Source organism: Chiroxiphia lanceolata, chromosome 2 (assembly GCF_009829145.1).
Source record: "Chiroxiphia lanceolata isolate bChiLan1 chromosome 2, bChiLan1.pri, whole genome shotgun sequence".
NCBI classification, from domain to species: Eukaryota; Metazoa; Chordata; class Aves; order Passeriformes; family Pipridae; genus Chiroxiphia; species Chiroxiphia lanceolata.
The window spans coordinates 75,789,047-75,808,789 of record NC_045638.1 but is presented as its reverse complement, the minus strand read 5'-3'; the positions used below and the strand labels follow the sequence as shown (position 1 = coordinate 75,808,789).

At 39.0% G+C, this 19,743-nt stretch overlaps 1 protein-coding gene across 3 annotated transcripts in view; it reads left to right on the top strand.

Annotated features, from left to right (window-relative positions):
• The window catches only part of ZC3H12C (zinc finger CCCH-type containing 12C), a 45,516-nt gene that overhangs the window by 15,657 nt on the left and 10,116 nt on the right, over positions 1 to 19,743 (top strand). For all 3 annotated transcript variants that reach the window (XM_032678817.1, XM_032678815.1, XM_032678816.1), the window contains exons 2-3: positions 5,229 to 5,995; positions 17,940 to 18,079. In XM_032678817.1, coding sequence (XP_032534708.1) covers positions 5,301 to 5,995; positions 17,940 to 18,079 — 835 coding nt within the window. In that variant the 5' untranslated portion in view covers positions 5,229 to 5,300. The remainder of the gene's footprint in view (positions 1 to 5,228; positions 5,996 to 17,939; positions 18,080 to 19,743) is intronic.

Here is a 19,743-nt window from a genome sequence, read left to right as displayed (position 1 = left end):
CTGAGATTTGCACACTTTGGGTGTCTCTTGGAAAAAGAGGGAAAGAAAAGCAGTTATGTCTTAAGACTATGTATATTAAAAAGCAACGATCTCGCCCAGTGTGTTTTACTAAGGAACTTTCGAAAGCATGGGTAATGGTGCGTTTCCCAGAATTTGAAAATGGTAGGCAGTAGCCATCCAAATTCTCTCTAGAACAAATTCTCTCTAGCCCAGTGGGGAGATGGAGAAGTTTCAACTTTATAGGTATTTACCCTTTTTTTGCAAATAAGCTATTACTTACATTGTAACTAGTAGAAAAAGCTTTTAAGAAAAAAAATTGAAGATGTTTTCCATTATACCATACAATGGGTGAAATTTCCTGTGTTTGTGAAAATAGGAAGAGCTCCATTGCGGGCTATCTGAAGATACTATAGTGTAAGATAGAGCATTAGGATGCTCTCAGATGTTCCAGTCAAAGGTTTTGTGCTTTGAAAGCTAGTTATCAGTGTGTCAGATCTAGCCTGGCTGTTTTTATAAAGTTTCTAATCTGTTTTGGCTTATATTTTGAGTTCAGATGTTAGGCTGAAGAACAAACACAGTGTACTCCATGAGCCTGTGTTCCAAGGATCTTGTAAAGAAAAGAAAAAAACAAAACAAAACAAAGAGCTTCATATATCAGTTGGGAGGGAAAGAGAGCATATAAAAGGGTTAAAAAGAGGTTTGCATTTCTACCACATGCCCTATTGTTTGAACATATGCATGAGTCTATTGAAAGTTTTCAGAAGATGGGCAGGCCACCAGTTGCTGGTCTCCTGCAGTTCCAGTAGACATCTGTTGCCCCAGAGCATTAACCAATCTGTTCAATGGGACATCCCTCCTTTGTTGGATAGAATGATGCAGACAACAGCACTCGCTGAAATACAATGGTAATTAAATACATAGAAACTACAGCAGTAGGTATTTATTACATATTCATTATTTTATTTGCATTGTTGCAGTATCTTTTGGATACATTCTTTTTTTTTCTTTTCTGATCAACTCTGCGCTTCTGTTTATGCAAGTAATGAATGTTTCAACAAACTGATTTCAATATTTTCCATTTCATGTAGAGAAGACTTAGAAAAAGTCTGCCTATGTGAAAGTATGTTGAACTATTTCCTTGTAGAATGTATCGTTAGAAACTTTTTGATGGTCTTTTGAGAATACACAATTTCTCTTATACTGTGCCACATGACACACTATATTACTCTTTGTTATTTTCCTTTGTGAACTAAATTTGCATTAAATTGCTTCTCTTATGCTCAACTGTAAGTGGAAAAAATTCTGAATACACAGTAAAAGATTAGATATCTACTTGCCTTTGAGAAATCACATTCCTTTGAGAAATATTTCTGGTTTGTGTGAAGGTGAATCAATAGGCTGCCTGTTGATGGTTAGTGGAAAATAGTGGTGACTTCTAAGAAATGGGAAAAGATTACACTTCTACAATGTAATAGCCCAGTGCTCATCTGGATTATTACATTTATACTCGATAAATGTCTTTGACACAGTATTTTAGGCCTTTAACAGTGAACCTAATGTGAGATACTGTACTTTTAAACAGGCTACAGTTTAAAGCTTGTGTTGTCACAGCTATGTCTAAATTGGGAGTTACCCATTTTATTGACTTTTTAATAAATAAAATTTCGTAAAATTCTTTTACTGAACTGTGATGAGCATAACCAAAAGTTGAAGACTTCCTTGACAGGAATTTTTTTATTATTATTTTTGTTTGGTTGGTTGGCTCTCATTTGAGTTAGAATTCATAGCAGATACTTTTTTTAGCTCTATTGCATTGATCAGAAAGCGTACTTTAAAACCATATGTGTGTAATGAGGGTTCATTCTAAATAAAGGAGTTCTTAGCTGATGTTACTCCTTGGATAAATGTAACCTTTTCTAGTTTTCACAAGTTTCATTGTCCTGTATAGAGGTACACTAGTGTTTATTTAGAATACAAATGCATTCAAATTGACTGGCTGGCACATTGCTCTTCAATAACCAAATCAAGATAAAATAATTGGCAGCATTCAACAGTGACATCTGATTTTCATGGTTCTAGTCAATGAATCTCATAAAGGACATCATGATGGGAGCTCCAAAGTGTAGTGTTTCTAAGAGATGCTACTGACCACAGATATGATGTACAAAGTTCACAGGCATTGTAAAAAATTGCCTGAAAATAATTACAGTTTGCATGCAGGGTTTAGGCCAAATGCCAGGAATAGTGTACTGCTTGTGCAAAACTATTTAAAAAATCTTTAGCTTTGGGTTTACAGTACAAACATAATTTTAACTACCCTTTTAAAGCGATAGGATGGTGACAATATTCTGTATGTGGGAGATGTTAAAGCTACTGCTTTTATTATTCTATTCTTTAAATAGTTTCTGAAAAACAGTAGAGTTCTGTGCAAAATAAACAATTGTATATTGGAGCATGATGGAGATTGACAGGAGACTTAAAGCAGATAGATGTGAGGCTGATTATGTATATTTTCTAACAATGGACCAAGCTCAGTCTGCAGTCATTTTTCATACGCAGTTGATGTGCAAATCATCTAAAGCACGTTTCATATAATGCCTGATCTTCAGACACATTCATATGCTAGTGACTTCTTTGAATCCCATTGGAGGGTGTTATGCTTGTAGTTGCTGTAAAGCACTTAAACTTCAAGAAAGAAGCGATTGGAGAATGACTTAAGTATTATTTTAACCAACAGTAAAAAAAAAAATCCTCTTTCTAATCTATGTACTTCAGACTTTCATTATTTGATGCTGTTAATATGCAACCTCCTCTTCCCCCCCTCCAAAAAAACCCCTCCCTCCACTTTTAGTTCAATACTAAAATGACATTTCACAGTACATGGATTTAGGCAGTGACCCATTATCTCCCTGTATTCTGCAGCAGCGGTACATGAGCCAGCTCAACTTTTCAGTCCAGCTTAAAAGTGTTGCCCATTAACTAGACTTCCTCGAGTCAGAGCAGATTGTGGGGTTGGTGGAACAATGATGTCGGGGCTTCCAGATTGGTTTGGCAGCTGCATTGTTCTCGGAGGGGAAACCAGACGCACTTAAGTCCCGCTCTCTTTCATGGGCTTTTGTTCATACCAAATTATTCTTTCGCTGTGCTAGTATTCATGATGCTATGTTAAAGGAGCGCATCCTAGCAACTGGAGGCCAGTTGCTAAGCAGCCTGGCTTCCAATAGGGGCTGCTTGTTTGCGATTTGTTTTAATTATTTTTTTTTTTCGTGGTGTCAGTTCTGTGAAGGCCACAGTGTTGTTTTTTTAACTGTATCCTTTTATTGGGATATTGTGATTTGTTACTATCTCTGTGCTATCGAGTGTATTATCTTAGTTAATAAATCACCATGTGAAAAGGTTAATTTCCTAAATTCTTGTTGTATTTCATCTGTGGTGTTTTTTGAAATCCTAAAGCTTTGAGATAAGAAAATGCAATATTCATTAATACGCTGCCTGAGAATTACAGTCCTACTGCCTTTTAACAAGATAATATCTAAGTAAAATTTTGTTTTCTTTTCTATCAGTCTTGCCTGGATTAAGGTGTTGGAGATCAAAACATTGATGATAGATAGATTTAGTTATTTTAACTAGGTAAAGTAAGTTTTTGTGCCTCATAACCAAAAAGCTCCACCAGAGTGGTGATGTCTTGGCAGTCAGTGCCTATAGAGTCTGCTTTTACTGAACCATGGATTTGAGTGTTTTTTCGATTTTCTCTGATCTTAATCCTGGATGAATTTCTCTGGTGCACACTAGCAAATCTTCATTCCAAGAAGAGCAGAGTACACTGTATTTTAAAAATACTGGGTGATTCTTAAATGCTCCTGCAAGGGGATGGGAGAATTAATGTATTTTGGCTGTGCATGAGATATACTAATACAAATTATAGGTATAAGTCAAGAGATTCTGTTGGACATGTTTTTTCTCGGTATGTCTTCCTTGATGAAATTTGTGTCTGTAGTGTATCTATCAAGTTCAAATGAAGTCCTTTGCCTCTGTATCTTGTTTTATATTCTGCTTTGCAAGATGGAAGTGTGAAAGAACTCTTTGTTTCATAGTCTTTCCTTAATTTAAATTCTTCTTTTTCGTGGTAACCCTGCAGTACAATTGGTCCATATGGTCCATTTTTATTTATGAGAAATAGTTTATCTTTTACTTTCTTTATTGGAGCAGTTAGCAAATATTCCTGCTTGAAAGAACAAAGTAAGGGAAAGAGGTAGCAATCTGCCTTTAAGTGTAGGCTGTGGAAGTAGTCTTTGTGATGAACTGGGTGGCTACCTTCTGAATAATTGCTGTTATGCAAAATTCCTCCAGAAAGACTGATATGGCAAGTGTATGAAGTTCACAAAACTGCAACTTGTCTTCTTCCATTCTTCCTAAATGACTCCTGTCTATATATGTACAGTTTTGATTCAGCGAAAGGCTTGTCTTTGTCTAGTCCAAGAGCTGAAATCAGCTTTTAGTTTTGTTGGCTTGATGAATGATCTGTTGCAATCAGTGCAAAGACTTCCATTGGCTTTGTTGGCCATTAGATCTATCCATGTCCCTAAATACTGTATGTGCTAGTAATACAGCACTCTGTTGAGAGCAATTAGTCTTTCTTGGCTTAATTATAACTTTATAAGGGAATTCATAAGTAGTTTGATTGTATTCACTTGAACAGATAGTGTCTTTCAGGGCCAATAAGTTTTTTTTTAATCATGTTTTCTGTTACTAATAAGCTAGATAATCTAGTGTTATGCTAATGTCTTTCTATTCAACATAGTTTGAGATATTTAGTTTAAAAAGCTTTTCTAGTACTTGTATTTTAGAGTCACATATTTTTTTCATTGTTATAATATAGACTTAAACTAGAAAAAATATCTTATTGTTTTTAAATCATGACAAGTCTCCTGTCTCTATGCTACAGTAGGTAAACTTGCAGTGTTTGGTTTCGTATTCTTTCATAAATCCATTTCTAGAATTGTGTAAGTAAAAACATTTGATAAACTCAGAATGGTTAGTTATTTGTCCACTTGCTATGGATGTTCCTTAGGAAATGTTTTTCCCACAGAAAGTTTCCCATGTTTAAAGAAAGAAAAAGGTCCTGTTTCTCTGCTGGGAGAGAATAAATGCAGTTCTGAGGACGCAGCAAGGAAATACAAAATAAGTAATGCATGTAACCAGTTGCAACATTTTTGTTTTCTCTTTAGGAATACGGAACACTTTATATTCAGGAATACAAGAAAAACAACAAGGTGGAGTCAAGTACATGCAGCAGCTTCATGGGCTTGAAGGATCATCTGGGGCATGACTTAGGCCACCTTTATGTGGGGAGCACTGGCACACAAATAAATGCAATTGTACCTTGGTCAGTGGTGGAGAAGCCAACAATGGATAAGGTTAATTCTAGAAAAGAAGATGTAGAAAAGGAGGCATCTGAAGAGACTTCCGGAAGCTCCAGCTGTGACTCTGAAGAAAGCACAAATTCTGATAATGATTCAGAGAGACTGAATAATTCTGCATCGGAGTCACATTTATTGCCTAAGACTCACCGAGAGCTGTGCCGATCTCCTTGCTTAGAGCCTCATATACTAAAAAGAAATGAAATCTTGCAAGACTTTAGGATAGAAGAGGCTCAGATAGTACCTAAGGAAGTCAAAAAGCCCCCTGATGTGGTGAAAGAATATCAAACCAAACTGGAGTTTGCACTTAAGTTGGGTTACTCTGAAGAGCAGGTTCAACTTGTACTCAATAAACTTGGTACTGATGCTTTAATAAATGATATTTTGGGAGAACTTGTCAAACTTGGGAATAAAACTGAGACTGATCAGACTGTAACTAATGCTAACACTAGTGTAATGCGTGAAGCGTCTTCCCTAGAGTCTCAGAGGTCAGAGTCTCCACTGCAGGAGGATGTGACAGAGGATGGTGACAACCTGAGGCCAATAGTTATTGATGGCAGCAATGTTGCAATGAGGTATGTGACCATGAAGGTTTTGCTTTTCTATTTAAATGGAAACAGAATGGCCTTACCCCATTCAAGCACTGATGTTTGGTATAACTGCCTAAAACTGTATGCAGGCTCTCTTGCAAGCGTCTTTATCAACCACACGGTATGCCAATCTCATAATCAGGCTAGAGATCTGTAGGGCTACCTTGGTTTATAATCACTGTTACAACAACCTTATGTTAGTGTCAGTCTCCTTTTGTAGGCAGCTATCAAATCTCTTCTTCCCACCAGTCTAGTCCTTAATTAATTTTTGGTAGGCACCATTGCTACAGGCACAATTGCTGTGGGCAATTGCTGTATCCAGTTACGTACAGAAAGCTAAAGCAGATGTAAGATTCCTTGAGATTATAAAATAGTGATGTAGAATTAAGCAGCTTAAGGGATACTTCTTGGTAGGCTAATGTATGAGAACTGATCTGTCCATAAAATTGGTCTTGATTATCAGTGTTGGAGTTAGGTTTTATTGCCATTAATTGTTGAGATTAGCATGCTTTAGACTTTCACTTATGTGCCCCCAGATGGCACATTTGCCTACAGCATTACTAATCTTGATCCCAGTCATTTAGGTGCGTATCAAAAACCTTGCCTGTGAAGATGAGAGGTTCCTACTTCATCCATGATAAAAGAGAGAAGGAAATGGCAGAGCTGAGAGATTAGGGGTTATGGCAATATAAATAATTAAATGATAGATTGATCAGTAACTATTTGAGTAACTCATAAGGATTATCTGATTACTAGCACCATGGTTTAGAAGGTCAGTATTAATCTTCTGATGACTCAATGTGGTTTTTATTAGTTTAGGAATAAAAGACATTTCTTAATGCAAGACATTTCTGGGTTAAAAAAACCCCAGCCATTCCAGTTTGGTTTTTTTTTTAAGGCTTCTAATCAAGTCAATTCCCTTTAAATGAGGTTTTTAAAAATTAAATTTAAACATACCTCTTATTTACACCAATATAGTGGGTTTTGTTTATTTAAGCAGATGAGTTAGCCCATAAAGCTAGGATATTACTTTTTTAATAGGGGGTATGTCTGTGAGTTCTTTCTACTAGATGTGTCATTCCTTATCTTTTTGTTCAAGTTAAGCTGTAAAGGAAGTAAGTCCAGTTGAACAAACACTATTCTAGTACTCAACCGAGAAGATACTCAGACTTCTAAAATGGGTTTGTATTGTATTTCACATAAATCCAAAACAGTTGCATAAGTGTTAGCTAGTTAGTGCAGCTTAGTCTTGGTGGGTGGACTTAGGTTCAACTTCTCCTACAAACTACATTGAACACATTCCAGAATTAGCTCCATATCTGTCAGTTTTCCTTAATGTTCATTCAGCTATTGGCATAAATATTTAGGACCTGCCTTACTATGCTCAATTTACTTTCTTGACCACCTACATCGAATGAGCCAAATACAAATGTATACAGAGCCCTAAAAGAGATTAAATCTATTAATAGAACATTTCTGTATCCAAGAATCGAATTTAACAGGTCTTTACTTATTTTCTACCAAATGCAATCATAGAACCATTCAGATTGGCAGGGATCTCTGGAGATCCCCTACACAGAGCAGTGTCAGTTCAAGGCCATGTCAAGTTGAGTTTCAAATGTCTCCAAGGATGGAGATTTGACATATTCTCTGGGTCAGTGTTTGAATACCCTCATGTAAGAAAGTTTTCTTTATTTATGTTTAAGCAACATTTCTTCTATTCCATTTTTTGTCCATTACCTCTTGTCCCATCACTGGACACCAGTGAGAAGTCAGTTTCTGTCCTCTTTATTCCTTCCCATCGGGTATTTATAGATATGGATAAAATCTCCCCAAGCCTTCTCTTCTCCAGGCTGCACAGTCCCAGATCACCCAGCCTCTCCTTGTATGACAGGTTTTGCAGTCCCTTGATTAACTTTGTTGTCCTTCATTGGCCTTCCTCCAGTATTGTCTATGTCTCTTATACTGGGGAGCCCAGAACTGAACCCAGCACTCCAAATGTGTCTTACCAAGGCTGAGAGGAGGATCATCTCCTTTGATCTGCTGGCAACACTTTTCCTAATGCAGCCCAGGAGACTATTGGTCTTCTGTGCTGCAAATGCACCTTGCTGGCTCATGATCAGCTTGGTGTTCACCAGAACCACAGTGTTCTTCACTTCAGCATTGCTTTCCAGTTGGTTGGCCCCCAGCCCATATTGATGACTAGTCTTAGTCCTCCCCAGGTGCAGGATTGGCATTTTACTCTGTTGAACTTGCAGAGCTACCTGTTGGCCCATTTCTATACTCCGGCCAGGGTCCCTCTGAATGGGACTATGTCCATCTGGTGTACTCCCCTGCTTATGCACTTGCTGATGGTGAACTCTGTCCTGTTACCTAAGTCATTAAGGAAGATCTTAAGCAATGCTTTCTCCAGTGTCAGTCCCTAGAGTACACCAATACCGACTGACCTTCAGGTGGACTTTATGCCACTAATCATAACCCTTTGAGTGCAGCAGTGCAATCAGATTTCAGTCCATCTCTCTGTCCCCTGGTTTTGCCCCTACTTCATTAGTCAGTGAGGCTGTTAGAAGAGACTGTCAGAAGCTTTATTAAAGCCACAATAAACAGCATCCACTGAGCCAGTCATCTCACCATAAAAGGCTATGAGGCTGGTCAAGCATATTTCTCTTTCATAAATCCTTGCTGACGGTTTCCAGTCACCTTCATCCAATCTACATATGGAAAGGGCTTCCAGGAAGATTTGCTTCATCACCTTTGCAGGGATCAAGGTGAGGCTGACCAGCTTTCTAGTTCCCTGAATTATTCCTTGTTGTCTTCCTTGAAAATGGAAGAGATATTTTCCCTCTTCTAGACCTTAGGAACATCCTCAATCACCACAACCTTTCAAAAATTGCCAGGAGTGGCATTGAAGTATCATTGGCCAGCTCCTTCAACACCTTTGAGTGCATTGCATCAAGGCCCAGCAGCTTGGCAGTAACGTGTTTCAGTGTTCCCAAAAGTCTGCTGAGGGAAAGTCTTGCCCTGTGACCTTTGCCCAACTCCCTGCACATTGTGGTGCAGGAAGTTGGGCAAAGTCTTGAGCTTGGTCTGGGTGATCCTTCAAAATCAACCAGCTCTCTTGTGCGCTCTTCTCTCTGTGAGATTCTCCTGAACAGGCCAAAATCTGCTCTCCTGAAGTCTGGCATAGTGATCGTGCTTTTTGCCTTGCTCTTTCTTCACAGGATTCTGCCATTCAAGGTCACTGCAGCCAAGGCTGCCCCTGACCTTCACATCTTGGACTCGTTCTTCCTTATTTCTAACTGTGAGGGTCGAGGAGGTTCCCTTGTTGGATCCTCAGTCACCCATGTTAAGAAGTTACTGTCAATGCACTCCAGAAGCTTCCTGGATTGCTCATGTCTTGCTGTGTTGGTCAGAACAAAAGCACCTTTGCCAACTAGCTGCTTGGTCAAGTGCATCCCACCTTTTCCTAGAAATCAGTTCTTGATTATGGAAGCCAGTCCCATGTGTGTAAAAGACAAGTCCCAGTTGCTGACACCAGCTGTGCAACCAGTTGTCCTCTCCCTTTCAAGAAAATAGCTAATAGTAAATAAGCATTTTAAATACTGGAAAGATTTCAGCTTTTACATGTAGAACAGTAATGTTCAAAGAAGTGAGGAAGATTTGCTTGCAATTCAATCTTGTTCAGATTTCTGTGTCTGAATGTCTAGGGTCCTGTTACGAGTAACTATAAGTTGTCACAGTCTTTTCTTTCCTCTTTGCTCTTCCAAGCTATGGCTGATGAGTTCACTTTGGAATTGCTAAAGAGAAATGGGCCTGTGCCCTAAGCAAGACTGTAGATAGTCTTTCGAGAGATGTTCTTGGAAGCTTTCTCATTTGTTCTCACAGGAATGGTTAGAGTGTGATCTATATTCTTGCTCCCATACTGTTGTAATACACATACTTGATTATTCTAAGAACTACTAATTTTCATTTAAAGGATATATTTGATGGGGAGGGGAAGTTTTGTAGAGAAGATTGAGGTGACTGATTCTAATAATACAAGTAGGATGAGACAGCTGTCCTCTTCTGGAAGGATCAAACACTGTGCTGGCCTGTGTGGAGGAAGGATATATCTGATTTGTGATTGGATATTCATATTTGTGTAACTGGTTGCATCTGGTCAATTGATGATGGGTGAATTTTTTAATTCCTTGAGAGCAGCACAGAATGAGGCTTTGGACAGAATAACTTCCTCTGGCCAGCTGGAGCCAGCATGCATGCTGGTCTAGTATGGTGACTACTACTGTTCCAGACAAGCTGCTTTAGCTAACTGTAGGTTAAGCAAAAGCCAGCACTCCCAATTTCTCTGCCTTTTGCTAACGCTTGGAAAGCTTTTCTTATACTTTGAGATGGCATTGCTTGTCATTCGTGGCTTGAACTGAAAATGGGTGATCAGATGCATCTTATGTATTTCAAGTTTAAAGCTCCAATATGCTCTAAAAATATGAATATGTTAAAGTTCTAAAAATAAAGCAAAGCACCTCTTTCAGTGGAATAGCAGAAAGGTGGCTTTTGCCAGCTATGACTTGAAGAATTGCTGTTTAGTTTCTATAGGATACTTTAAATCTGGTCTTGTTCTTTCGTTATTCTAGCTTTCCTAGTCTTGACTTAATCCTTTTTCAGAAGAGGAAAGATGCCTACATGTTTGAGTCTCACACACACAAAGTCTTTTTTAAAAATGCTCTTACAGATGAGACTGATTTTTCCATGTGTGTGTGCGTAAACTTAAAATCAGATCTGAACAGCAAATTAAATGATCCCATAGAGCTCCTGTGGAACTTCTGATAGACCCTTCCCACAGCAAGGAGTGAGGCTGTACTAAGGAATAGGACCCAGGATTCAGTCGTGCCATACTTGAGCACTGACCTATGTCAGCTTTCCAGAGAACTGTGTAGCACTAACCCTGCTTCATAAGGTGGGTAGGTTTTTTGCATGTAGATGATGATGTTGTAATGCAAAATCTTCATTTAGAGCCTTAATCCATGTGAGTCAGAGAGGCATTTGTCCTCCATAAAGATGCACTCAGGACTGTATTTAGTGTAGGCTGCACAGCATAGATAATAGACAGGGGACATATTTCAGTCAATAGTAGTTCTGTTTCCCTGTGTGATGAGATTTTAGCTACCCTAAATTTGCCCTTTACATAACTGAGGTAAGCAAAAGGCGGCGATCTTTGTCCATCAACAGTACATTGCAAGCTCTTCATCGTCATTGTCACCTCTGCCTCTGTCTGTTCTCCAGTACATTCTTGGACCTGCTCTTTATGCGTCCCCAGCTTCCTCAGCTGAGCCTCCACAGTTTGTGATGGACGTAGGTCCTGTTTCTCCATGAGGCAGCGGAGACAAGGTTTTGAGGTTCTCTTTTGTCCCTTTGTTTTAAGACTTCCCTTTACTACTCGATTGAGAGTGAAGGAGTTGCTTCTGAAGAGAGAATATGTGCAGCATATTTGCACAGCCCTTTGCCTTTGCTTGTCCTTTTCAAGCATAAGATTGGAATGCTGAAAATGGCCTAAAATTGGTTATTGCTATGATACTTCTCTTTGCTGGAATCAAAGTCAGGCTTTTGCCACCAAGAAGTAAGGAATAAGAAACAGAATTGTTAGTTACAAATACTGCGGGGAAATGATAACTATTTAAATAATTCACTTTTGTTCCATATGGCTACCCTGAGTGCCCTCAGACTTTCTTTGCTAAAAGTGAGAAGAGTGTTTCAAATATATATAAAACTTTATATTGAAAACATATGGGCAAAAAAGAAGTCTGCTGTGCTTACAAAGAGTGCAATGTCAAGATAACACCAATAAGCAAATAATTGGATATTTTACTTGCTGTATTATTATTTTTAACCAACCACTTTCAGAATTTTATAGGCAAACGAATCAAAGTATTTTGATCATGTGCCATCTTGATTTGCAGATCAAAATCAATTAATCTTGTTTTGAGCAATTACATCTTCTCAAAACTTGGCCCTTAGGATTCCCAGGCCAGGAAGGTGATGCACTTCAGTTTCCCTCTTTGGAAAACTTTGGCCTGTATATTTAAATAGTCCTTAATTGTACATCATCGCACAAGGGAAATGCACCACTAGATAGCTAGTGTACGTAATTTTTATTTGTGAGAGGAAGATGCTGATTTGGGGAGGCTTTTTTTTGGTTAAATACATTCCCACTTTAGGACAGGTATTTTACAATTTTCTTACAGCTTTCATGCCCAACCATCCGTCCACCTGTGGATGTTCTAGGTGCTTGGTGGCATCAGAAACATACATCCAGGCCTGACAGTCATGGCTCAGACCCCAGTGCCATTCAGGAATGGGAGTCAGCTGAAGGAGGTGTTACTAGGGTGCCTAACCAGCATTAGATATCTCTGTTCAGGCAACTGAGTCATGTCCCCTTGTATTAACCATGAGGCAGGTCATTTGGCTGTAGTAAAAGGTTCACTGATACCCTGCCTACATAGAAGTTTTTCCACAACTGCAAATTGTGTCAACCAAAGGATGGCTCAATTGTCTATGCCACATGGAGTTTTCATATGCAAATTTAATTGCTTATGTATTTTAAAAAACTAACAGTTTAGCTGCATTATCTCCTCCTTAGATTGTGTGTTGCTGAGTTTGGTAGACATGGTTGTATCTTGGTACGTTGATTCAGAGATCTTTCAGTATCACCGTCTGTCTTTTTTTTTTAGGTTATTTTGAGATGTCACTGTAAGGAATAGATAAAAACATTTTTCCAACAAGTAACAATCATGTGGATAGGAGCTTGTCACTGGCAGCTTTGAGTATAGCTCCTGTTTGCCTGTTTTGACCTCTGACTGCTGAGTGCGTGACTCGGTCAGACACCCGCATGCAGGTCTGGCCCGGGACAGTGCTTACTGTACCCATAGAGTGCTCTGGCGTTAGAAGCCCTACAGCTTCCAAGGCTTTTTTTCCTTCAGACACCTCAAAGCATTGAAGTAATTTGCCATGGGCTAAAAAAAGAAACAAACCCAAAAACATTTGGGAACTCTTCCTGTCAGCACCAATATATATATCTATAAGGAACAAATGCAGGGCTGATAGAAGGCCCAGGTTACTGAAAAGTGCTCTGGGACAAATGATTTCTGTGATTAGGAAATTAGTAGAGCTTAAAAAAATTTTAAAAGGGATGAAGCTAGTTACAAAGCCAGGCTGCCAGGGTTATGAGTCACTGATATGATACAGGGTGGAAATTCTCTGTTTGTGCTATGGACTGAACACTGTTTTCCTCCTATGATATGACAGAAGAAAACTGGTTTGTAACTCTGTAATATCTCATACTGGGCAGGTATGCTTGAGTTTTGCTCTTGCTTTTAGTCAATATGCTTTTACATGGGAAGTGCCTTGATGTGTGCAGATTTCAGTTGTATAAAAACCTGTATGCATATTGCAACAAGGCACTATTGTAGACCTCAGCTCTTGTCATCAATGTGTATGTTTGCTGTAGTTTTCAAAATGTGAGCTCTGTGTTGGTTTGAATGTTGCATTAGAGCACACCAGAAGCCTTGCAGGTATTCTAAGCAGTCAGACTTTTCAGAGTGCCTACTACAAGTCTTTTCAAGACAGTCGCTAGAAAATCTAGAAGATCTAGGGTCTGGGAAGGTAACAGAGAAAATGAAAGTATTCTCATCAGATGTTTCACCACTGTCTACTAACTCTCCTAGCCTAGAAAATGATTGATTGATTTTTGCCCAGGAGATGGGTTTTTTCCATTTAAAAATGAAACTACAACTATCAACAGACCAAATATAAAAGTGATGTTTAAAAGAATCATTCGCGTGTACTATGAAAGAGAAATAGGCATTTCTGAAGAAATATACTGTATCTTCCAACTGGGAGTTGTAGATTGAACATAATCAGCAAGCAGAACCATAGTATACACCAATATCTCACCCAGGGCTACAGCTGTCAACCTGAGTGGTCTGAGTTTTCACATACTTTTAATAATTGGAAAGATATTTTTAAAAGAATTTTTCTTAACAAAGAAGTACAAACATTTCTCCTCTTTTTTACGACTAAGCGGAAGGAAAAGAGGTCAGAAGCAACAGCATGATTCCAGTCTTTTCACCACATGGTGTATCATAAAGCTGATGAAGCACAAAAATCTCAAAATGAGGAGCATCAAATCTGCATGACAACAAACCAAAAGAACAAATTTTAATTGCACATCTCTTTCACAGACTTTTTCACTAATCATTTCAATTTCTTGGAATTTGTATCCACTCAGCTATCAGCTTAGGCATGCATCTGAAAAGGAGCAGAAAAAAAGTGAATATTTATACAAGTTATAAATTCACTTGCTCAGCGGTGCAGAATAGCTAGTATGCATGGTAATGCATTCCTCATTTCTGTTTCATAGAGTTTAAGTATATTTAAAATTTATGTTCTGGATGAAAGAATTTTAATAGTCTGTATTAGGCTGTTCCCTCTGCCTTTAAAAATGTGGCCTGAATTACAAGAAGATGGAAAGCAGTGGGCAAGAACATCCATTTCTTTCAGAGTGTCCAGGATTTCATTCCAGAAATGATTTTTCAGACTTACGGGAAGAAGCATAGTGTTACTAAAATGTAGCCTAACTCACCTTTTGTTCAGTGTCAGGAGTGAAAAGTGGTTTTATCCATTCGAAACCATGGAGATTGTTTAGAGTAATAACAGCACAGTGACTCCAATGGAATTTAGTAGCTGGAACAAGCCCTTCCTGACTGTTTTAAAATGGTTCACAATATGTTTGTGGTTGCACACCACCTGCTGATAGCATGTGCAATAATGTCCTGTATCAGGCTTTGCAAAGGAGGCCTTATGGCTGCCCAGTGGGCACTGAATGCACACCAGGTGTTCTGATTTTGTGTTGTTGCAGGGAGATGTAATTCGACCTTCTGTGGCTGAAATACTGTTGACCATTTTTGCTGTGCATATGTGCATGTGCATTTTAAGCATGACACATCTGTCTGTGACTCCCAGTAAGTCCTGAAATACACAAATATACTACTCTTTCAGACAAACAAGCACAAGAATAGTTGTGTAGTATAAAACAGTGCCTAGAAAAAATGTTCTTCTATGTTTTATTATTACAGTGTCATTACTGTGTAATGGTAATTACATTACCATGTAATTACATGGTAATTACATTACTGTATTGCATGAAAACCAAAACAGGGAATGCCTATAACCATACCCTATATGAGGCCTGTAACTATAGCTAAACAGGATATTGAGGTACATAGTTGTATCGTTCCTGACAGCCTTCCTAATGTAGGCACAGAAGATGGATTTGAAACTATCCTTGGAGTACCCCATGCCAGCTAAAATCGAAAAACTTTGATTATTATGGCTGGCAACAATTGCAATATCTTATATAATTAACTTTCCTGGTACTCTGCAGTATCATTAGAGGAGGAAACAATACAGTTCCTCGCTTAAATCCAGTTAAAGGTAGTGGGCTATTTTTTTTTTCCTTTTTCCTTTTTTTTTTACTTATTTTTTTCTTTTATTCGGGATCTGTGACCTTCAACACAGCCTCTGCTGAGGATGCTGCTTTGTGAGAGGTGTTAGCCATGACTCATTCTCTCTTGACACAGGTGAATGTGTATACCACCTCTTTCACAGACTTCTGGAATCTGAACATTGTTACAAAGTTTTTCTCACTTTTACTTTGGCACTTGGTTCATTGCACAATTACTCAAGCTCCCTCATTATCAAGAAACATACAGCAGTGCTATGTTTTAGAAAGCTGGAAATAATAGCTACTTAAAATTTCCGTACTGAGGGGGGGAAAAGTATTTTTCAGTAACTTTCTGGTGGTTGCATTTACCTCAAAACATGCAAGTAGAAGGAGCTTTTAAAATTCCTGTGGCTATCTGTCATAATATTGTCCCCTTCACAAATCATGGAGAAAGAATTGTCTTTTACCCTTCTGGAAAGCAGGTTGTGGCATACCTGCTATACACGACAAGCCAGCCAAGTGAAAGGTGATAGCTTATTTCCGTGCCCCCGTGTTTCTTCTGCTACACAGAGCTGTGGGGTTGGGAGAGACCTCACAAAAGACAAGTTGCTTGTCTCCTCCTGTGCATGGAGAACCCAGAATGGCCCCAGAGGAGCTGTCTAACTTGTTCTGCAGAGTGTCCAGTGAGGAGATCCCAAAATCTATGCCCAGACTGTCTCACAGATCAGGTTGAAAGCTTTTACTGGCATAGTGCTTAACAGTGCCTTATGCTAGTTAAGGACTTCTCTGTCCTTATCCAGCTGGACTATGGTGAGTTGACTGTGGCTCCCCCCCTCCTAGCAGAATGGGGGAGAGAAAACAAGAGGAACAGAAGCAAGAAAACCCCTGGGTCAAAATAAAGACAGGGAGATCACTCGCTGAGTAATTTTTTATGTCAGACAGACTCATCTTGTGGAATTTAACTTAATTTATAGCCGGTTAACATAAATATTTAATTCTGAATCAGGTATTATGAAACAAAAGAGGCAAACATTAAAATATTCAGGGGGGAAGAATGTCTCTCCTTCTCCCAGGCTCTGTTAACTCCAAATATGTGTCCTCCATGCTACCTCATCACAGCCTCACTCAGACACTTCTCACAGCTTGTCATGGCTGCAGGTGACAATCAGTCCCTTCAGAGCAGCCTTGAGCAGTGCAGGGAATTGGAGTCACTTTTTCTCTGCTGCTCCTTCCTTCTTGTACTTTTCCTGTTCTCCACAGTCTGCAAGTCCCTCTGGGAGTGTACCTGCTCCTCATGAAGCACCTTCTCCTCTTTGAGCCTAAGTGTTCCTTCATTCCCTTCTCCTTCATTGTGGAGCCTGCTAGAGCTGGGCATGCCCAGTGAGGGACAGACCCAACCTCTTCTCCCGGCAACCACCTTCCAGCCCCTTGCTCCCAGAACTTTTCTGTGGACACTCAGTCGTTGATTGCTCTCCTCTATTTTAATTAACTCCTGTATATTGAAGATTGTTTTGTTCCTCCACAAGCTGCTTTTTGTCCTCCAGATTAACTAAATGTACTTCCTTCAGCCTTTCCCCATAGGTCTCATTTCACTTTCTTTTGGATTCTTTCCATTTCATCTGTGTCTTTTATAATATGTCCTGCCCGAAACTGGATGTAAAAGTTGGGCAAGGACTTGTCTGCCTTTAGAATATGACATAATTGCATCTCTTGCCTTACTTCAGACAGTTATTGCACAACAGATGCATATATTTTGTTTTGCTTGTGTCTGATTGGTTTCTGTTTAACTGTCTCTCCACGGCTTTTTTAATACATGTTAATTTCTTCTTCTGAAGTGCAGTATGAAGCAAATTCTTAGTTTTGTCATGTTGATTTTCGACAGTCTCTCCAGATTGCCTAATTTTATCCTGCAGAGTGCCTGCCATCCCCTTGGGCTTGGAGACCTTCTCCTCTCTCTTTCCCTGTTCACATGGGAGCTCACAGGGCTCTTCCAGCAGGGATCTGCTGTCTCTTCCCCTGCTGCCATGTACACCAGTGTTCAGCACTCATCTGCTAGCGTTTCCTAAACACATTGCGCTCCCATGTTGGTATTTCAGGCCTTTTGGTTTCCCTCATCAAGTCTTCAAACTGCCTGTTATACCCCATACTTTTCATTGGGCTATGAGGATTTTTAACACGCCCTGCTTATATTTTTCCTTACTTGTCGAATCTGTGTACAGATGATGAAAATGTTTGGCAGATTTAATACCCCTCTCCCGCACCATGGAGCAAGTGATGGCCATGTTTCAGCAAGGCTCAGAGTGACACCCAGCTGCCTTTAGGAACCATGGAGCAAGTGAAGAGCATGGCTTTGAGATCTGCATTTTGTTGAGCTCCATTTATGGTCATAGAAAAATAAAGTCATCTAATAAAGAATTCGAATGTGTGTTTCAGCCACGGGAACAAAGAAGTATTTTCCTGTCGAGGAATCAAATTGGCAGTAGACTGGTTTTTGGAAAGAGGCCACAAGGATGTTACTGTGTTTGTGCCAGCATGGAGGAAAGAACAGTCAAGACCTGATGCTCTTATAACAGGTAAGCTCCATTCCATCTTCAGTGGCTTGTTTGATGCTTTGCACATCTTGAGTGCTACTGCTCAAATGAAGAAATGTTTAGACATAAAAGGTTCTAATAGAATATCTTTGGGGTAGTAACTTCCTTGTGATCTTTAGGAAGGAAAAAGACAAAGCAATGCCCTTTCCAAGTCCTCCTTTTCTGCTCATCTGATCAAGTTTCCATTAACGTTGCTACTTACTTCTTGAAAGAATGTAACTGCCATTTTTTAAATCTGCTATACGCGTGCATCATTAGTAGTGAAGAGGTTTGAAGTGAGTCATTTGCTGGGTGATCTTTATTGTGGTGAGCAGATTCTGCCAGGCTGGCCTGTCTGCTAGTCACCTGCAGTGAGTCACTGCCTGTGCTTTGGGTTATGGGAATTATCCTGACATTAACAAGTGAGACAAATTTTGAATATTTTAATTTTGAATGTGTTTATCTAGGAAAAAAAAATTGGTGTAGAGGTATTTATTTCTTGATGCAACTAACCGGTTCTGTGTGAAGGCTAGAGAGGCATGCTCCATCTGCCCTAAAGATGAAACAGAGGGGAATTTGGGGGTTAAAAAAACCCTAGAATTTAAGGAGGGAAAAGTTTTTTTTTGGAGTAGTAGATCTAGCTTCTAAAGAGAAACATGTTTTGATTGCCATGTTCATTTTCAGATATCTGGAAAGATTTTCATTCTCTTTGCTTGATTGCTACTAGAATATATCATGTTAATGCAAGAAAATATTTGGAAAGTTGATGTTCTCCCATCCTTACAAGCAGTGTGGAGCCTTTCTTTTGAAGCCATTCTCTTTCACTGTACTAGTGTTTAAGGTATGGGAAGAACATTGGCTAAGTAATAAAAATTTGGCTACTTAGAAATAAACTGTGATATCAGCTAGAAGTGTACATAGGGCTGGAAGCCCCAAAAGGAGTTTCAAGAAAGTAGCAATGCACAGAATTGACCAGTTGTCTAATAATGAGAAATCAGTTTTCCATGTGTCATCATGGACCCTGAAAATGGGAGGAAGATCAAAGCAGGTTATTGTATTTTCTGTAGAACAGAGGTTCTTCAGTTTTCTTATCAGGATGCAGGGAGCCTGTGTGCTACCAGTCTTGTGAAATACATTGTGCTGACACTCCGTTTCCAGAGATACGCACCTGGAACACGTGGCCACCTGGAATTTTGAAAAAGCCCTAGATGACTAATGTGAGGATGGCTCTAGACTGTCAGTATTCATGAGAAGCCTCTTGGACTAAACAACAGCCACATCTTTGTTATTAGTACCTGCCAGTCATCACATGGCAGATTTTTTTATTCTTTCTTACTAGGGGAAAAAATCAACTTCCATCACACTGTCATTCATCATTTACCATATTGTGGAGGGATGAATACAAAAAGGTTATATTTGATTTAAAATCTTGTGCTTTTTCTACTAAGCAGATAAATGCTTGTATCAAATATATTGCCTATATGTAATATTAATGCTGTATTTCTTTCTGTTGGAGTCTTTTTTATTTTCAGATGGAACATGTTCCCTGTCAAGTTTCTTATGCTACAAAACAGTTGAGTTATTTGAGATCTTAACCATTATTAAGAGCCATGAGTCATACTCTTCTGCTGGTTTAGATGTTGCCTAGTTTTTTGCATATTTTTCTT